Source organism: Maylandia zebra, linkage group LG19 (genome assembly GCF_041146795.1).
Source record: "Maylandia zebra isolate NMK-2024a linkage group LG19, Mzebra_GT3a, whole genome shotgun sequence".
Taxonomy (NCBI): Eukaryota; Metazoa; Chordata; class Actinopteri; order Cichliformes; family Cichlidae; genus Maylandia; species Maylandia zebra.
In genome coordinates, this window is record NC_135185.1 from 22,053,476 (window position 1) to 22,072,620 (window position 19,145).

Here is a 19,145-nt window from a genome sequence, read left to right on the forward strand (position 1 = left end):
CAGGCTCCAAAGCTCCTAATAAAATATGCAAAAACGCTTGAGTCAGGAACACCAACTCGATTTAGTGGCAGTGGAAGCAGCTCTGACTTCTCTATGACCATCAGTGGAGTTCAGACTGAAGATGCAGCAGTTTATTACTGTAAGAGTTTACATGAAATAAACAGTGCTTGGGTGTTCACACAGTGATTTGTAGTCGTACAAAAACCTCCCTCAGTCAGACTGCAGAGACACTGAGCTGTTACAGCAGGAACTGACTGCAGCTGCTGAAGAGGAAGAAACTCTGACACAGACCAGTCAGGGTGCCCACCACTAAAAGCGCCAACAATGGGCAAGCGAATGTTGTCTGATTAATCACATGTTCTTTTAAATAACATGTGTGTGCATTGCTTAACTGAAGAACACCAGGTACCAGGATGCACTGTAGGAGGAAGTGTAATCTGTTTGGGAAACCTTGGGTCCTGCCATCCATGTGGATTCTACTTTGGCACTTACCCCCTACCGAAGCGTTGTTGCAGGCTTTTCGTAGAAATTATATTAATTCGCTGTGGCCTCTTTCAGCAGGATAATGTGTTCTCCTGCCAAGCAAAAGTGGTTCAGAAATGGTTTGAGGAGCACAACAATGAGTTTGCAGTGTTGACTTTGTCTCCAAATCTCACAGATTTCAATCCCATCGAAACATGTGTGAGATGTGCTGCACAAACAATTCTGATCCATGGATGCCCCAACTTACAGGAATTGAATGATACAGCAGGACACTTTCAGAGATCTAATGGAGTCCATGTTTCAACTGTTCAGGGCTGTTTTAGCAGCTAAAATGAGACCAACAAATAGCAGATAGGTTTTTTGCCTGATTGATGTAGTCGGTGATTTTAACATCCATGTAGAAGCTAAAAATGACAAACTCAACAAGGCATTTAATCTGTCATTAGACTCAATTGGCTTCTCTCAAAATGTAAAAGAACCCACCCACCACTTTAATCACACTCTAGATCTTGTTTTAACATGTGGCATAGAAACTGAACATTTAACAGTGTTTCCTGAAAACCTTATCTTGTCTAATCCTGTTCTAAGTACAATAATTGATTACACAGCAGTGGAGAGTAGACTTCATCACAGTAGATGTCTTTCTGAAAGTGCTGTAACTAAATTTAAGAATATAATTCATTCACTGTTATCATCTTCAATGCCCTGTACCAACATAGAGCAGAGCAGCTATCTGAACACTGCTCCAACAGAGGTCGATCATCTTGTTAATAATTTTGCCTCCTCACTAAGTATGACTCTGGTTACTGTAGCTCATGTGAAAAAGAGATCCTCAAATCAAAAGTACTTGACTCTGTGGTATAACTCTCAAACACGCACCTTAAAGCAGATAACTTATAAGCTGGAGACGAAATGGCGTAAAACAAAGTTAGAAGATCATCTTTTTGCTTTAGTTTGCTGCATTATAAGAAAGCCCTCTGTAAAGCTAGAACATCTTTCTATTCATCACTGATTAAAGAAAATAAGAACAACCCAAGGTTTCTCTTCAGCACTGTAGCCATGCTGACAAAAAATCAGAGCTCTGTTGACTCAACCGTTCCTTTAATGTTAACTAGTAATGACTTCATGAACTTCTTCACAAATAAAATTTGAACCATTAGAGAGAAAAAATACTCATAATCATCTCACAGATGTAACATTATCTACAGCAACTTTCAGTGCCATTAATATTCATATAGAGTCTTTTTCTGCAGTTGGTCTTTCTGAGTTAACTTCAGTAACTGCTTCCTCAAACCATCAACGTGTCTTTTAGACCCCATTCCTACAAGACTGCGCAAAGAAGTCCTGCCATTAATTAATGCTTCAATCTTAAACATGATCAACCTGTCTCTAGTAATCGGCTATGTGCCACAGGCCTTCAAGCTGGCAGTAGTTAAACAGTTACTTAAAAAGCCTTCTCTTGACCCAGCAGTCTTAGCTAATTAGTCTTAGCTTTCTTTCATGTCAAACATTCTTGAAAGAGTAGTTGTCAAACAGCTAACAGATCATCTGCAGAGGAATGGTTTATTTGAAGAGTTTCAGTCATGTTTCAGAGCTCATCACAGCACAGAAACAGAATCTGCTTATAGCCTCCAGTGTTGGGGAGTAACGGAATACATGTACCGGCAACGAAGAACAGAGATAACCACGCACTAAATATACACACAAGGTAACAAGAAAATGGCAGACAGGAGGGAGACACAGCTGAACCTAATTAGACAAGACAACAGTGATGCAAAACCCAAAACACTGAACACTGGACATGGGTGTTTTAAAAGAGGTAAAAGAGGAAATACAAGACAGAAAGCCACAATTCCCAGAATAAAACTTAAAACAAAAACAGAAAACACTGGGTCGCAGTGTAACTGCTGAAGCTCTACTCTGAGCAGTGGTCAGGGTCAAGTGATGTTTCCAGTAACTCAGGTTATAATGTTTGGCTTTCTGAGTCAAGGTGAGAGTTTTTTTTATTTGTTTGTTTTTAATTCTGTTTGTGCTGCTCATGTTTCTCTGATTTAACCTGATACATTTTCTGTTGTTTTTTCCTCAAGATTCACATCATTTTAGTCCTCATTTCAAAGTCATTTGCCAAAAGTTTTCTAACTCTGTTAAGCCAAGCCTGTAAGGGACTGTGACCGTCAGCACCACAGGGAGTTGCTGGACTTAGTACCTTTAGAAACCTGGACAGCCTCCCAAACTCAGGAACTCCATCTTGACTCCAAGGCAGTAGATCTGGTTCTCAGTACACTTTATCCACCAGTGATCTTCAGGCAGTAGATGCTGCAGATTATTACTGTGGGTTACCATGGTAGTGAAGTGTTTACACAATGATTCATGGCTGCATAAAAAATTTCTTCACTTTGGCTGAAGGCTGCAGGTGTAGAGTTTTTTAACTGCAATGAGAATAACTAGTCTCTCTCTCTCTCTCTCTCTCTCTCACACACACACACATGCACACGCACACATGCACACACACACACACACACACACACACACACACAAACAGGTATTTGTTTGTAGGTTCTGTTTTGAATGCTTGCTGCGCTTCACTGATCCTAAACCAGTTTAAGAAGAACCAGCGGGAAACATCTGTGCAGAGTCTCTGACAGTGAGATTTTTCATAATGATGATGATGTTACTGACTTCACTGCTCATCACAATCATGCTCAGACTTCAAGGTGATGAGTGATGTGGTTCTGTTATATTCTCTGTTAATTTGTACTTTACATCACACCGTCATTTTAACAAAGTAACATATTTTAATTTCCAGGATCAGATGCCAGTTCATCTGTGACTCAGTCTCCTGTGTTTAAAGCTGCTGCTTTGGGGGAGACGGTCTCTCTGAGCTGTACAGCCAGTAAAGGAGTTGATGATTATCTCAGCTGGTATCTACAGAAACCTGGACAGCCTCCCAAACTGCTGTTTTACAAAATCAGCAGACGCCAGTCTGATACTCCGAGTCATTTCAGCAGCAGTGGATCTGAGCCTGAGTTCACTTTGACAATCAATGGAGTTCAGGCTGCAGATGCAGGAGATTACTACTGTATGGGACTGTATGACGGCCCAGTGTTCACACAGTGATACAGAGTCGTACAAAAACCTCCCTCAGTTACTATTTGCAGTGTTGCAGCTGTGAGCTTCTGATACAGACTCTGACATGCATCACTGGTTCATTGAGTCCACTTTCAGAGGTGGAAACTAAAATATGTATTCATTCCTGATCACATCATTAAGAAGATTTTAAATTAAGTAACACTGTTTAGAATCTGCAACATATTATGCTTATCGCACTACATTTTGTATTAATTCTAATTTGCTGTGGATAATAAGGTAATATGAAAATAATTTTGTTTATACAGTACATTTTAAATCACAAAGTTATAGGGTGTTTCACATTTTAAATAAAATCAAATTATAAGAAATACTTTTTTATATCACAGCATACATAAATACATATTTAAAACTAATTGGTGACAACAAGGTCAAAATTAAACCGCCACATGATCGGGATAACGAAAACTAGCAAAAATTGCAGAAAAATGTATTTGGTTAATTTTATTAATTTGATTAGTAAAATTTTAATATTAATTCTACAGTTTGCCAGAAGGCCACGAAGGGATGCAAGAGAACATGTGTTGTTCTTTGATGATACTTTGAGTCAGATTTTTGCAGTATTAATTCCTTGAGAAAACCAGACTGGATGGGCTTAGAGGCTCAAAATCCAAGTCTTAGTCAAAAAACTTGCACAGAAAATTCATCTAGTCATCAAAACCAAATATTGAACCCAGACCCTGTACACAGTTTTTAACTTAATCAGCTACTTTGATTTGAACTTAACAATGATTGCATTCCATACATGAACATGTTGTTTGTATTTGTTTTTTCAGTTTCCTACCACAGGGTTGTAATCAGGTGTTAAAGTTGGATTTGGGAGGTGGAAAGTTCAGCTGTAGCAGGGCAGCAGCGACTTTACATTTTGCAACATATAAGACCATATTGCATTCGTGATGGAAAATATTCCAACTCTTCACCAGTATAAAGCTGGATTTTAGTTGGTATCTTTGTATCTTTATCTTTTGTTTCAAAGGTCAACAGCAATCGCTGACTTTGCACACAAATAAGCCTTTAAAAGCTTCTCCCCAAGAACAAAACAAAAGTGATTTTTCTTAAGCTGTGATTTTATTTTGTGATTTTTACTTTTATTACACCCTTTTTTAAAGTCGACATGGATAATATTAGCTGATAAACTTAGCATGCACATCATTAGAAAGTCAAATGTTTGCAGAAATATCGCAACAGCAGAAACATGTAGCTTCATCAAAATATAAAACACATCATATGCAGACAGGAAGTGTTGCTGAAGCTCTACTCTGAGCAGTGGTCAGGGTCCAGGGTTTGAGTGACGGGACTCTGTCCACTCAGACTGGCCTCACAGCTCACTGAGCCCGCCTTCTTCCACTGGTCTGCGGAGAGGCTCAGGGTGCTGCTCCAGCTGTAGCGGCCGTCTGTCCCCAAGACCTCGAGGCTGGTTGAAACCCCTGAGGATGTGCTGGTGCTCCCCACCTTCCAGCCCAAATTCCAGTTTGAGGGGAAGCCCCCGGTGGCCAAACACACCACAGTGGCACTACTCTGTTTGTCTTCCTCTTTGGATGGAGGGAGGACAGTGAGGGTGGGCCTCACCACACCCGCTGGAGGAGAAAAGGTTGAAGACAACCGAAAAAAGAGATACAAATGTACAAACATAGGAATAAATATATATTTAGTGATTATTGTTTAAACCTTTATTATTTCATGATGTTTTACAGTTAATAACTTGACCCTGTGATAATTTTCTTATTTGAAACTGACAAAGCTAAAGCACTCATGAGAATACAGTTAAAACTTCACATCTGTTTCTTTCACTTCCTTTAAACTTCATTTAAAATTGATCAACCATGAACACAAAATTGATCTAAATATACTGAGTTAATTTCTTTTTTCTAATATAAGTCGACAAAACATAATTCAATATTTGTTTTTATTTTATAATTCCTGAGTAAAAATACATTTTAAATCAAAGTCAGCTAAAACGTCACTATCACAGATTTTATTATTGTAACCGGATAATATTTAAAGTGAAATGAACCCAAAAAACCATCAAAATTTGTTTTCTGTAAGTTCAGTTCCTTAAAAGACCGAATGAATATTGATTAAAGAAAAGTTTCTTCCAAAATGTTGCCATGACATTAATAATAATCACTGAATTTAATCGAAGTTCTGTTTAATAGATTGATTTAAATGCTTAATAAATACTATGTTTATCAAAAATTACGAATTTCTGGTACTTACAGCCAACGATGAGTTTGGTTCCTCCACCAAAAGTCCACCACAGTGATACAAACTCATTAAGTGGCCGTACAAAAACCTCCTGCACTCTGAACAAACCTCTAACCACTGAAAATGAACCTTTTTTTCAAGTAAAACATCACAGTACACCTGATTAAATGCAGAAGATGATTTGACTAAAGTGACTTAAAATTATTTAATGAATTTAAATCATAATTGTCATTACTGTATTTTGAGTATTAAGAACTGAACGACAAAACGGAATTTTCACATTACACATATAAATTTTTTAAAACACACAAAACACTGTTTAAAACAGCAACCAGAAATACCTCAAAAAAGCATGAATTGTGAAACTATGACAATATACTTAAGAACGTTATACAGGTATATTGTATTTATGATATCAAAATCAAAAATGAGCATACAGACCAGAGTGCCATTTTAATCCAGGTGTTAAAAATACGTAAATATGTTTCCAAATATGTTTTTCTCTATGGCATAAAATTATTAATGGTATTAATTCAATCAATTATTCTTCTGACTTTGTGCCTACGTTGCCTTCAGTGTGTTGAGAGCAGAGAAATGATTTCCATAGAGAGGAGGCTTTGCATCATCAGCTGATCCTCCAGAGAACTGAGAAGGTTTATAGTCCTGTGACTTCAACACTGCAGGACTCACATCTGTCAGTCAACACAGCAGAAAGCACAACCACCATGACTCTCATCACCATCCTCATCTGGACGCTGACCTGCTGCTGTTTTACAGGTTCATTCACTCAGCAACATTTCAAACATGATGTGCTGCTTTTTCTCTCATTGATTTCTGCTGATAAATGAATGATTTGTTTTTGTCTGCAGGATGCAGCGGTCAGGTGACTGTGACTCAACCTCCAGTAGTGACATTTACTCCTGGATCCACTGTCACTCTGACCTGTAGGACCAGCCAAGCTGTTTACAGAAATTCTAATGGTGATTTTATATTCTGGTATCAACAGAAATCTGGACAGACTCCAAAGCTCCTAATAAAATATGCAACAACGCTTCAGTCAGGAACACCAACTCGATTTAGTGGCAGTGGAAGCAGCTCTGACTTCTCTATGACCATCAGTGGAGTTCAGGCTGAAGATGCAGCAGTTTACTACTGTCAGAGTTACCATGAAATAAACAGTGCTGATGTGTTCACACAGTAATTTGTAGTCGTACAAAAACCTCCCTCAGTCAGACTGCAGAGACACTGAGCTGTTACAGCAGGAACTGACTGCAGCTGCTGAAGAGGAAGAAACTCTGACACAGACCAGTGAACACAGAGCTGACAGTAACCTCACCAAGCACTAAATACTCATCTACACTTCTTTTGGGGAATTCTGAAATATTCACTCTCTTTTATCATCTTCAATACCCTTTACCAACATAGAGCAGAGCAGCTATCTGAACGCTGCTCCAACAGAGGTCGATCATCTTGTTAATAATTTTGCCTCCTCACTAAGTATGACTCTGGTTACTGTAGCTCATGTGAAAAAGAGATCCTCAAATCAAAAGTACTTGACTCTGTGGTATAACTCTCAAACACGCACCTTAAAGCAGATAACTTATAAGCTGGAGACAAAATGGCGTAAAACAAAGTTAGAAGATCATCTTTTTGCTTTAGTTTGCTGCATTATAAGAAAGCCCTCTGTAAAGCTAGAACATCTTTCTATTCATCACTGATTAAAGAAAATAAGAACAACCCAAGGTTTCTCTTCAGCACTGTAGCCAGGCTGACAAAAAATCAGAGCTCTTTTGACTCAACCGTTCCTTTAATGTTAACTAGAAATGACTTCATGAACTTCTTCACAAATAAAATTTGAACCATTAGAGAAAAAATACTCATAATTGTCTCACAGATGTAACATTATCTACAGCAACTTTCAGTGCCATTAATATTCATATAGAGTCTTTTTCTCCAGTTGGTCTTTCTGAGTTAACTTCAGTAACTGCTTCCTCAAACCATCAACGTGTCTTTTAGACCCCATTCCTACAAGACTGCGCAAAGAAGTCCTGCCATTAATTAATGCTTCAATCTTAAACATGATCAACCTGTCTCTAGTAATCGGCTATGTACCACAGGCCTTCAAGCTGGCAGTAGTTAAACAGTTACTTAAAAAGCCTTCTCTTGACCCAGCAGTCTTAGCTAATTAGTCTTAGCTTTCTTTCATGTCAAACATTCTTGAAAGAGTAGTTGTCAAACAGCTAACAGATCATCTGCAGAGGAATGGCTTATTTGAAGAGTTTCAGTCATGTTTCAGAGCTCATCACAGAACAGAAACAGAATCTGCTTATAGCCTCCAGTGTTGGGGAGTAACGGAATACATGTACCGGCAACGAAGAACAGAGGTAACCACGCACTAAATATACACACAAAAGTAACAAGAAAATGGCAGACAAGAGGGAGACACAGCTGAACCTAATTAGACAAGACAACAGTGATGCAAAACCCAAAACACTGAACACTGGACGTGGGTGTTTTAAAAGAGGTAAAAGAGGAAATACAAGACAGAAAGTCACAATTCCCAGAATAAAACTTAAAACAAAAACAGAAAACACTGAGTCGCAGTGTAACTGCTGAAGCGCTACTCTGAGCAGTGGTCAGGGTCAAGTGATGTTTCCAGTAACTCAGGTTATAATGTTTGGCTTTCTGAGTCAAGGTGAGAGTTTTTTTATTTGTTTGTTTTTAATTCTGTTTGTGCTGCTCATGTTTCTCTGATTTAACCTGATACATTTTCTGTTGTTTTTTCCTCAAGATTCACATCATTTTAGTCCTCATTTCAAAGTCATTTGCCAAAAGTTTTCTGACTCTGTTAAGCCAAGCCTGTAAGGGACTGTGACCGTCAGCACCACAGGGAGTTGCTGAACTTAGTACCTTTAGAAACCTGGACAGCCTCCCAAACTCAGGAACTCCATCTTGACTCCAAGGCAGTAGATCTGGTTCTCAGTACACTTTATCCACCAGTGATCTTCAGGCAGTAGATGCTGCAGATTATTACTGTGGGTTACCATGGTAGTGAAGTGTTTACACAATGATTCATGGCTGCATAAAAAATTTCTTCACTTTGGCTGAAGGCTGCGGGTGTAGAGTTTTTCAACTGCAATGAGAATAACTAGTCTCTCTCTCTCTCTCTCTCTCTCTCTCTCTCTCTCTCTCTCTCTCTCTCTCTCTCTCTCTCTCTCTCTCACACACACACACACACACACACACACACACACACACACACACACACATACAAAAACAGGTATTTGTTTGTAGGTTCTGTTTTGAATGCTTGCTGTGCTTCACTGATCCTAAACCAGTTTAAGAAGAACCAGCGGGAAACATCTGTGCAGAGTCTCTGACAGTGAGATTTTTCATAATGATGATGATGTTACTGACTTCACTGCTGATCACAATCATGCTCAGACTTCAAGGTGATGAGTGATGTGGTTCTGTTATATTCTCTGTTAATTTGTACTTTACATCACACTGTCATTTTAACAAAGTAACATATTTTAATTTCCAGGATCAGATGCCAGTTCATCTGTGACTCAGTCTCCTGTGTTTAAAGCTGCTGCTGTGGGACAGACGGTCTCTCTGAGCTGTACAGCCAGTGAAGGAGTTGACAATGATCTCAGCTGGTATCTACAGAAACCTGGACAGCCTCCCAAACTGCTGTTTTACCAAATCAGCAGCCGTGAATCTGATACTCCGAGTCATTTCAGCAGCAGTGGATCTGAGCCTGAGTTCACTTTGACAATCAATGGAGTTCAGGCTGCAGATGCAGGAGATTACTACTGTATGGGAGCATATACAGGCCCAGAGTTCACACAGTGATACAGAGTCGTACAAAAACCTCCCTCAGTTACTATTTGCAGTGTTGCAGCTGTGAGCTTCTGATACAGACTCTGACATGCATCACTGGTTCACTGAGTCCACTTTCAGAGGTGGAAACTAAAATATGTATTCATTCCTGATCACATCATTAAGAAGATTTTAAATTAAGTAACACTGTTTAGAATCTGCAACATATTATGCTTATCTCACTACATTTTGTATTACTTCTAATTTGCTGTGGATAATAAGGTAATATGAAAATAATTTTGTTTATACAGTACATTTTAAATCACAAAGTTATAGGGTGCTTCACATTTTAAATAAAATCAACTTATAAGAAATACTTTTTTATATCACAGCATACATAAATACATATTTAAAACTAATTGGTGACAACAAGGTCAAAATTAAACCGCCACATGATCGGGATAACGAAAACTAGCAAAAATTGCAGAAAAATGTATTTGGTTAATTTTATTAATTTGATTAGTAAAATTTTAATATTAATTCTACAGTTTGCCAGAAGGCCACGAAGGGAAGCAAGAGAACATGTGTTGTTCTTTGATGATACTTTGAGTCAGATTTTTGCAGTATTAATTCCTTGAGAAAACCAGACTGGATGGGCTTAGAGGCTCAAAATCCAAGTCTTAGTCAAAAAACTTGCACAGAAAATTCATCTAGTCATCAAAACCAAATATTGAACCCAGACCCTGTACACAGTTTTTAACTTAATCAGCTACTTTGATTTGAACTTAACAATGATTGCATTCCATACATGAACATGTTGTTTGTATTTGTTTTTTCAGTTTCCTACCAGAGGGTTGGAATCAGGTGTTAAAGTTGGATTTGGGAGGTGGAAAGTTCAGCTGTAGCAGGGCAGCAGCGACTTTACATTTTGCAACATATAAGACCATATTGCATTCGTGATGGAAAATTTTCCAACTCTTCACCAGTATAAAGCTGGATTTTAGTTGGTATCTTTATCTTTTGTTTCAAAGGTCAACAGCAATCGCTGACTTTGCACACAAATAAGCCTTTAAAAGCTTCTCCCCAAGAACAAAACAAAAGTGATTTTTCTTAAGCTGTGATTTTATTTTGTGATTTTTACTTTTATTACACCCTTTTTTAAAGTCGACATGGATGATATTAGCTGATAAACTTAGCATGCACATCATTAGAAAGTCAAATGTTTGCAGAAATATCGCAACAGCAGAAACATGTAGCTTCATCAAAATATAAAACACATCATATGCAGACAGGAAGTGTTGCTGAAGCTCTACTCTGAGCAGTGGTCAGGGTCCAGGCTTTGAATGACGGGGCTCTGTCCACTCAGACTGGCCTCACAGCTCACTGAGCCCGCCTTCTTCCACTGGTCTGCAGAGAGGCTCAGGGTGCTGCTCCAGCTGTAGCGGCCGTCTGTCCCCAAGACCTCCAGGCTGGTTGAAACCCCTGAGGATGTGCTGGTGCTCCCCACCTTCCAGCCCAAATTCCAGTTTGAGGGGAAGCCCCCGGTGGCCAAACACACCACAGTGGCACTACTCTGTTTGTCTTCCTCTTTGGATGGAGGGAGGACAGTAAGGGTGGGCCTCACCACACCCGCTGGAGGAGAAAAGGTTGAAGATAACCGAAAAAAGAGATACAAATGTACAAACATAGGAATAAATATATATTTAGGGATTATTGATCAAACCTTTATTATTTCATGATGTTTTACAGTTAATAACTTGACCCTGTGATAATTTTCTTATTTGAAACTGACAAAGCTAAAGCACTCACGAGAATACAGTTAAAACTTCACATCTGTTTCTTTCACTTCCTTTAAACTTCATTTAAAATTGATCAACCATGAACACAAAATTGATCTAAATATACTGAGTTAATTTCTTTTTTCTAACATAAGTCGACAAAACATAATTCAATATTTGTTTTTATTTTATAATTCCTGAGTAAAAATACATTTTAAATCAAAGTCAGCTAAAAAGTCACTATCACAGATTTTATTATTGTAACCGGATAATATTTAAAGTGAAATGAACCCAAAAAACCATCAAAATTTGTTTTCTGTAAGTTCAGTTCCTTAAAAGACCGAATGAATATTGATTTAAGAAAAGTTCTTCCAAAATGTTGCCATGACATTAATAATAATCACTGAATTTAATTAAAGTTCTGTTTAATAGATTGATTTAAATGCTTAATAAATACTATGTTTATCAAAAATTACGAATTTCTGGTACTTACAGCCAACGATGAGTTTGGTTCCTCCACCAAAAGTGTTCCACAGTGATACAAACTCATTAAGTGGCCGTACAAAAACCTCCTGCACTCTGAACAAACCTCTAACCACTGAAAATGAACCTTTTTTTCAAGTAAAACATCACAGTACACCTGATTAAATGCAGAAGATGATTTGACTAAAGTGACTAAAAATTATTTAATGAATTTAAATCATAATTGTCATTACTGTATTTTGAGTATTAAGAACTGAACGACAAAACGGAATTTTCACATTACACATATAAATTTTTTAAAACACACAAAACACTGATTAAAACAGCAACGAGAAATGCCTCAAAAAAGCATGAATTGTGAAACTATGACAATATACTTAAGAACGTTATACAGGTATATTGTATTTATGATATCAAAATCAAAAATGAGCATACAGACCAGAGTGCCATTTTAATCCAGGTGTTAAAAATACGTAAATATGTTTCCAAATATGTTTTTCTCTATGGCATAAAATTATTAATGGTATTAATTCAATCAATTATTCTTCTGACTTTGTGCCTACGTTGCCTTCAGTGTGTTGAGAGCAGAGAAATGATTTCCATAGAGAGGAGGCTTTGCATCATCAGCTGATCCTCCAGAGAACTGAGAAGGTTTATAGTCCTGTGACTTCAACACTGCAGGACTCACATCTGTCAGTCAACACAGCAGAAAGCACAACCACCATGACTCTCATCACCATCCTCATCTGGACGCTGACCTGCTGCTGTTTTACAGGTTCATTCACTCAGCAACATTTCAAACATGATGTGCTGCTTTTTCTCTCATTGATTTCTGCTGATAAATGAATGATTTGTTTTTGTCTGCAGGATGCAGCGGTCAGGTGACTGTGACTCAACCTCCAGTAGTGACATCTGCTCCTGGAAACACTGTCACTCTGACCTGTAGGACCAGCCAAGATGTTTACAGAGATTTTGAGGATGATGATTATGTATTCTGGTATCAGCAGAAGTCTGGACAGACTCCAAAGCTCCTGATAAGATATGCGAAAAAGCTTCAGTCAGGAACACCAACTCGATTTAGTGGCAGTGGAAGCAGCTCTGACTTCTCTATGACCATCAGTGGAGTTCAGACTGAAGATGCAGCAGTTTACTACTGTCAGAGTTCACATGAAATAAACAGTGCTTATGTGTTCACACAGTGATTTGTACTCGTACAAAAACCTCCCTCAGTCAGACTGCAGAGAAACTGAGCTGTTACAGCAGGAACTGACTGCAGCTGCTGAAGAGGAAGAAACTCTGACACAGACCAGTGAACACAGAGCTGACAGTAACCTCACCAAGCACTAAATACTCATCTACACTTCTTTTGGGGAATTCTGAAATATTCACTCCCTTTTATCATTTTCAATACCCTTTACCAACATAGAGCAGAGCAGCTATCTGAACACTGCTCCAACAGAGGTCGATCATCTTGTTAATAATTTTGCCTCCTCACTAAGTATGACTCTGGTTACTGTAGCTCATGAGAAAAAGAGATCCTCAAATCAAAAGTACTTGACTCTGTGGTATAACTCTCAAACACGCACCTTAAAGCAGATAACTTATAAGCTGGAAACAAAATGGCGTAAAACAAAGTTAGAAGATCATCTTTTTGCTTTAGTTTGCTGCATTATAAGAAAGCCCTCTGTAAAGCTAGAACATCTTTCTATTCATCACTGATTAAAGAAAATAAGAACAACCCAAGGTTTCTCTTCAGCACTGTAGCCAGGCTGACAAAAAATCAGAGCTCTTTTGACTCAACCGTTCCTTTAATGTTAACTAGAAATGACTTCATGAACTTCTTCACAAATAAAATTTGAACCATTAGAGAAAAAATACTCATAATCGTCTCACAGATGTAACATTATCTACAGCAACTTTCAGTGCCATTAATATTCATATAGAGTCTTTTTCTCCAGTTGGTCTTTCTGAGTTAACTTCAGTAACTGCTTCCTCAAATCATCAACGTGTCTTTTAGACCCCATTCCTACAAGACTGCGCAAAGAAGTCCTGCCATTAATTAATGCTTCAATCTTAAACATGATCAACCTGTCTCTAGTAATCGGCTATGTGCCACAGGCCTTCAAGCTGGCAGTAGTTAAACAGTTACTTAAAAAGCCTTCTCTTGACCCAGCAGTCTTAGCTAATTAGTCTTAGCTTTCTTTCATGTCAAACATTCTTGAAAGAGTAGTTGTCAAACAGCTAACAGATCATCTGCAGAGGAATGGCTTATTTGAAGAGTTTCAGTCATGTTTCAGAGCTCATCACAGCACAGAAACAGAATCTTCTTATAGCCTCCAGTGTTGGGGAGTAACGGAATACATGTACCGGCAACGAAGAACAGAGGTAACCACGCACTAAATATAATAATAATAATGATAATGGATTGGATTTATATAGCGCTTTTCAAGGCACCCAAAGCGCTTTACAATGCCACTATTCATTCACTCTCGCATTCACACACTGGTGGAGGCAAGCTACGGTTTGTATACACACAAAAGTAACAAGAAAATGGCAGACAGGAGGGAGACACAGCTGACCCTAATTAGACAAGACAACAGTGATGCAAAACCCAAAACACTGAACACTGGACATGGGTGTTTTAAAAGAGGTAAAAGAGGAAATACAAGACAGAAAGCCACAATTCCCAGAATAAAACTTAAAACAAAAACAGAAAACACTGGGTCGCAGTGTAACTGCTGAAGCTCTACTCTGAGCAGTGGTCAGGGTCAAGTGATGTTTCCAGTAACTCAGGTTATAATGTTTGGCTTTCTGAGTCAAGGTGAGAGTTTTTTTATTTGTTTGTTTTTAATTCTGTTTGTGCTGCTCATGTTTCTCTGATTTAACCTGATACATTTTCTGTTGTTTTTTCCTCAAGATTCACATCATTTTAGTCCTCATTTCAAAGTCATTTGCCAAAAGTTTTCTAACTCTGTTAAGCCAAGCCTGTAAGGGACTGTGACCATCAGCACCACAGGGAGTTGCTGAACTTAGTACCTTTAGAAACCTGGACAGCCTCCCAAACTCAGGAACTCCATCTTGACTCCAAGGCAGTAGATCTGGTTCTCAGTACACTTTATCCACCAGTGATCTTCAGGCAGTAGATGCTGCAGATTATTACTGTGGGTTACCATGGTAGTGAAGTGTTTACACAATGATTCATGGCTGCATAAAAAATTTCTTCACTTTGGCTGAAGGCTGCAGGTGTAGAGTTTTTCAACTGCAATGAGAATAACTAGTCTCTCTCTCTCTCTCTCTCACACACACACACACGCACGCACGCACACACACACACACACACACACACACACACACACACACACACACACACACACACACACACACAAACAGGTATTTGTTTGTAGGTTCTGTTTTGAATGCTTGCTGCGCTTCACTGATCCTAAACCAGTTTAAGAAGAACCAGCGGGAAACATCTGTGCAGAGTCTCTGACAGTGAGATTTTTCATAATGATGATGATGTTACTGACTTCACTGCTCATCACAATCATGCTCAGACTTCAAGGTGATGAGTGATGTGGTTCTGTTATATTCTCTGTTATGTTGTACTTTACATCACACTGTCATTTTAACAAAGTAACATATTTTAATTTCCAGGATCAGATGCCAGTTCATCTGTGACTCAGTCTCCTGTGTTTAAAGCTGCTGCTTTGGGGGAGACAGTCTCTCTGAGCTGTACAGCCAGTAAAGGAGTTGATAATGATCTCAGCTGGTATCTACAGAAACCTGGACAGCCTCCCAAACTGCTGTTTTACAAAATCAGCAGCCGTGAATCTGGTACTCCGAGTCATTTCAGCAGCAGTGGATCTGAGCCTGAGTTCACTTTGACAATCAATGGAGTTCAGGCTGCAGATGCAGGAGATTACTACTGTATGGGAGCATATGTAGGACAGTGCACACAGTGATACAGAGTCGTACAAAAACCTCCCTCAGTTACTATTTGCAGTGTTGCAGCTGTGAGCTTCTGATACAGACTCTGACATGCATCACTGGTTCACTGAGTCCACTTTCAGAGGTGGAAACTAAAATATGTATTCATTCCTGATCACATTATTAAGAAGATTTTAAATTAAGTAACACTGTTTAGAATCTGCAACATATTATGCTTATCTCACTACATTTTGTATTACTTCTAATTTGCTGTGGATAATAAGGTAATATGAAAATAATTTTGTTTATGCAGTACATTTTAAATCACAAAGTTATAGGGTGCTTCACATTTTAAATAAAATCAAATTATAAGAAATACTTTTTTATATCACAGCATACATAAATACATATTTAAAACTAATTGGTGACAACAAGGTCAAAATTAAACCGCCACATGATCGGGATAACGAAAACTAGCAAAAATTGCAGAAAAATGTATTTGGTTAATTTTATTAATTTGATTAGTAAAATTTTAATATTAATTCTACAGTTTGCCAGAAGGCCACGAAGGGAAGCAAGAGAACATGTGGTGTTCTTTGATGATACTTTGAGTCAGATTTTTGCAGTATTAATTCCTTGAGAAAACCAGACTCGATGGGCTTAGAGGCTCAAAATCCAAGTCTTAGTCAAAAAACTTGCACAGAAAATTCATCTAGTCATCAAAACCAAATATTGAACCCAGACCCTGTACACAGTTTTTAACTTAATCAGCTACTTTGATTTGAACTTAACAATGATTGCATTCCATACATGAAAATGTTGTTTGTATTTGTTTTTTCAGTTTCCTACCAGAGGGTTGGAATCAGGTGTTAAAGTTGGATTTGGGAGGTTGAAAGTTCAGCTGTAGCAGGGCAGCAGCGACTTTACATTTTGCAACATATAAGACCATATTACATTCGTGATGGAAAATTTTCCAACTCTTCACCAGTATAAAGCTGGATTTTAGTTGGTATCTTTATCTTTTGTTTCAAAGGTCAACAGCAATCGCTGACTTTGCACACAAATAAGCCTTTAAAAGCTTCTCCCCAAGAACAAAACAAAAGTGATTTTTCTTAAGCTGTGATTTTATTTTGTGATTTTTACTTTTATTACACCCTTTTTTAAAGTCGACATGGATAATATTAGCTGATAAACTTAGCATGCACATCATTAGAAAGTCAAATGTTTGCAGAAATATCGCAACAGCAGAAACATATAAAACACATCATATGCAGACAGGAAGTGTTGCTGAAGCTCTACTCTGAGCAGTGGTCAGGGTCCAGGGTTTGAGTGACGGGACTCTGTCCACTCAGACTGGCCTCACAGCTCACTGAGCCCGCCTTCCTCCACTGGTCTGCAGAGAGGCTCAGGGTGCTGCTCCAGCTGTAGCGGCCGTCTGTCCCCAAGACCTCCAGGCTGGTTGAAACCCCTGAGGATGTGCTGGTGCTCCCCACCTTCCAGCCCAAATTCCAGTTTGAGGGGAAGCCCCCGGTGGCCAAACACACCACAGTGGCACTACTCTGTTTGTCTTCCTCTTTGGATGGAGGGAGGACAGTGAGGGTGGGCCTCACCACACCCGCTGGAGGAGAAAAGGTTGAAGATAACCCAAAAAAGAGATACAAATGTACAAACATAGGAATAAATATATATTTAGTGATTATTGATCAAACCTTTATTATTTCATGATGTTTTACAGTTAATAACTTGACCCTGTGATAATTTTCTTATTTGAAACTGACAAAGCTAAAGCACTCATGAGAATACAGTTAAAACTTCACATCTGTTTCTTTCACTTCCTTTAAACTTCATTTGAAATTGATCAACCATGAACACAAAATTGATCTAAATATACTGAGTTAATTTCTTTTTTCTAACATAAGTCGACAAAACATAATTCAATATTTGTTTTTATTTTATAATTCCTGAGTAAAAATACATTTTAAATCAAAGTCAGCTAAAAAGTCACTATCACAGATTTTATTATTGTAACCGGATAATATTTAAAGTGAAATGAACCCAAAAAACCATCAAAATTTGTTTTCTGTAAGTTCAGTTCCTTAAAAGACCGAATGAATATTGATTTAAGAAAAGTTCTTCCAAAATGTTGCCATGACATTAATAATAATCACTGAATTTAATTAAAGTTCTGTTTAATAGATTGATTTAAATGCTTAATAAATACTATGTTTATCAAAAATTACGAATTTCTGGTACTTACAGCCAACGATGAGTTTGGTTCCTCCACCAAAAGTGTTCCACAGTGATACAAACTCATTAAGTGGCCGTACAAAAACCTCCTGCACTCTGAACAAACCTCTAACCACTGAAAATGAACCTTTTTTTCAAGTAAAACATCACAGTACACCTGATTAAATGCAGAAGATGATTTGACTAAAGTGACTAAAAATTATTTAATGAATTTAAATCATAATTGTCATTACTGTATTTTGAGTATTAAGAACTGAACGACAAAACGGAATTTTCACATTACACATATAAATTTTTTAAAACACACAAAACACTGATTAAAACAGCAACGAGAAATGCCTCAAAAAAGCATGAATTGTGAAACTATGACAATATACTTAAGAACGTTATACAGGTATATTGTATTTATGATATCAAAATCAAAAATGAGCATACAGACCAGAGTGCCATTTTAATCCAGGTGTTAAAAATACGTAAATATGTTTCCAAATATGTTTTTCTCTATGGCATAAAATTATTAATGGTATTAATTCAATCAATTATTCTTCTGACTTTGTGCCTACGTTGCCTTCAGTGTGTTGAGAGCAGAGAAATGATTTCCATAGAGAGGAGGCTTTGCATCATCAGCTGATCCTCCAGAGAACTGAGAAGGTTTATAGTCCTGTGAGTTCAACACTGCAGGACTCACATCTGTCAGTCAACACAGCAGAAAGCACAACCACCATGACTCTCATCACCATCCTCATCTGGACGCTGACCTGCTGCTGTTTTACAGGTTCATTCACTCAGCAACATTTCAAACATGATGTGCTGCTTTTTCTCTCATTGATTTCTGCTGATAAGTGAATGATTTGTTTTTGTCTGCAGGATGCAGCGGTCAGGTGACTGTGACTCAACCTCCAGTAGTGACATCTGCTCCTGGAAACACTGTCACTCTGACCTGTAGGACCAGCCAAGATGTTTACAGAGATTTTGATGATGATGATTATGTATTCTGGTATCAGCAGAAGTCTGGACAGACTCCAAAGCTCCTGATAAGATATGCGAAAAAGC

At 38.1% G+C, this 19,145-nt stretch overlaps 1 pseudogene and 1 gene segment (V, D, J or C); one reads left to right on the plus strand and one right to left on the minus strand.

Moving 5' to 3' along the window:
- Positions 1-10,623: 10,623 nt before the first annotated feature.
- Positions 10,624-12,643, minus strand: LOC143414147 (Ig lambda chain C region pseudogene; annotated as a pseudogene). Its single transcript, XR_013094681.1, has 3 exons — positions 12,607-12,643; positions 11,929-12,045; positions 10,624-11,289 (listed from the first exon to the last, which is right to left on the minus strand). The product of XR_013094681.1 is annotated as an Ig lambda chain C region pseudogene (transcript).
- LOC143414148 (Ig kappa chain V region 4135-like) lies at positions 12,642-13,120 on the plus strand. The segment is given in 2 exon segments: positions 12,642-12,693; positions 12,786-13,120. Coding segments are annotated over 2 exon segments (387 nt in total).
- Positions 13,121-19,145: the final 6,025 nt, after the last annotated feature.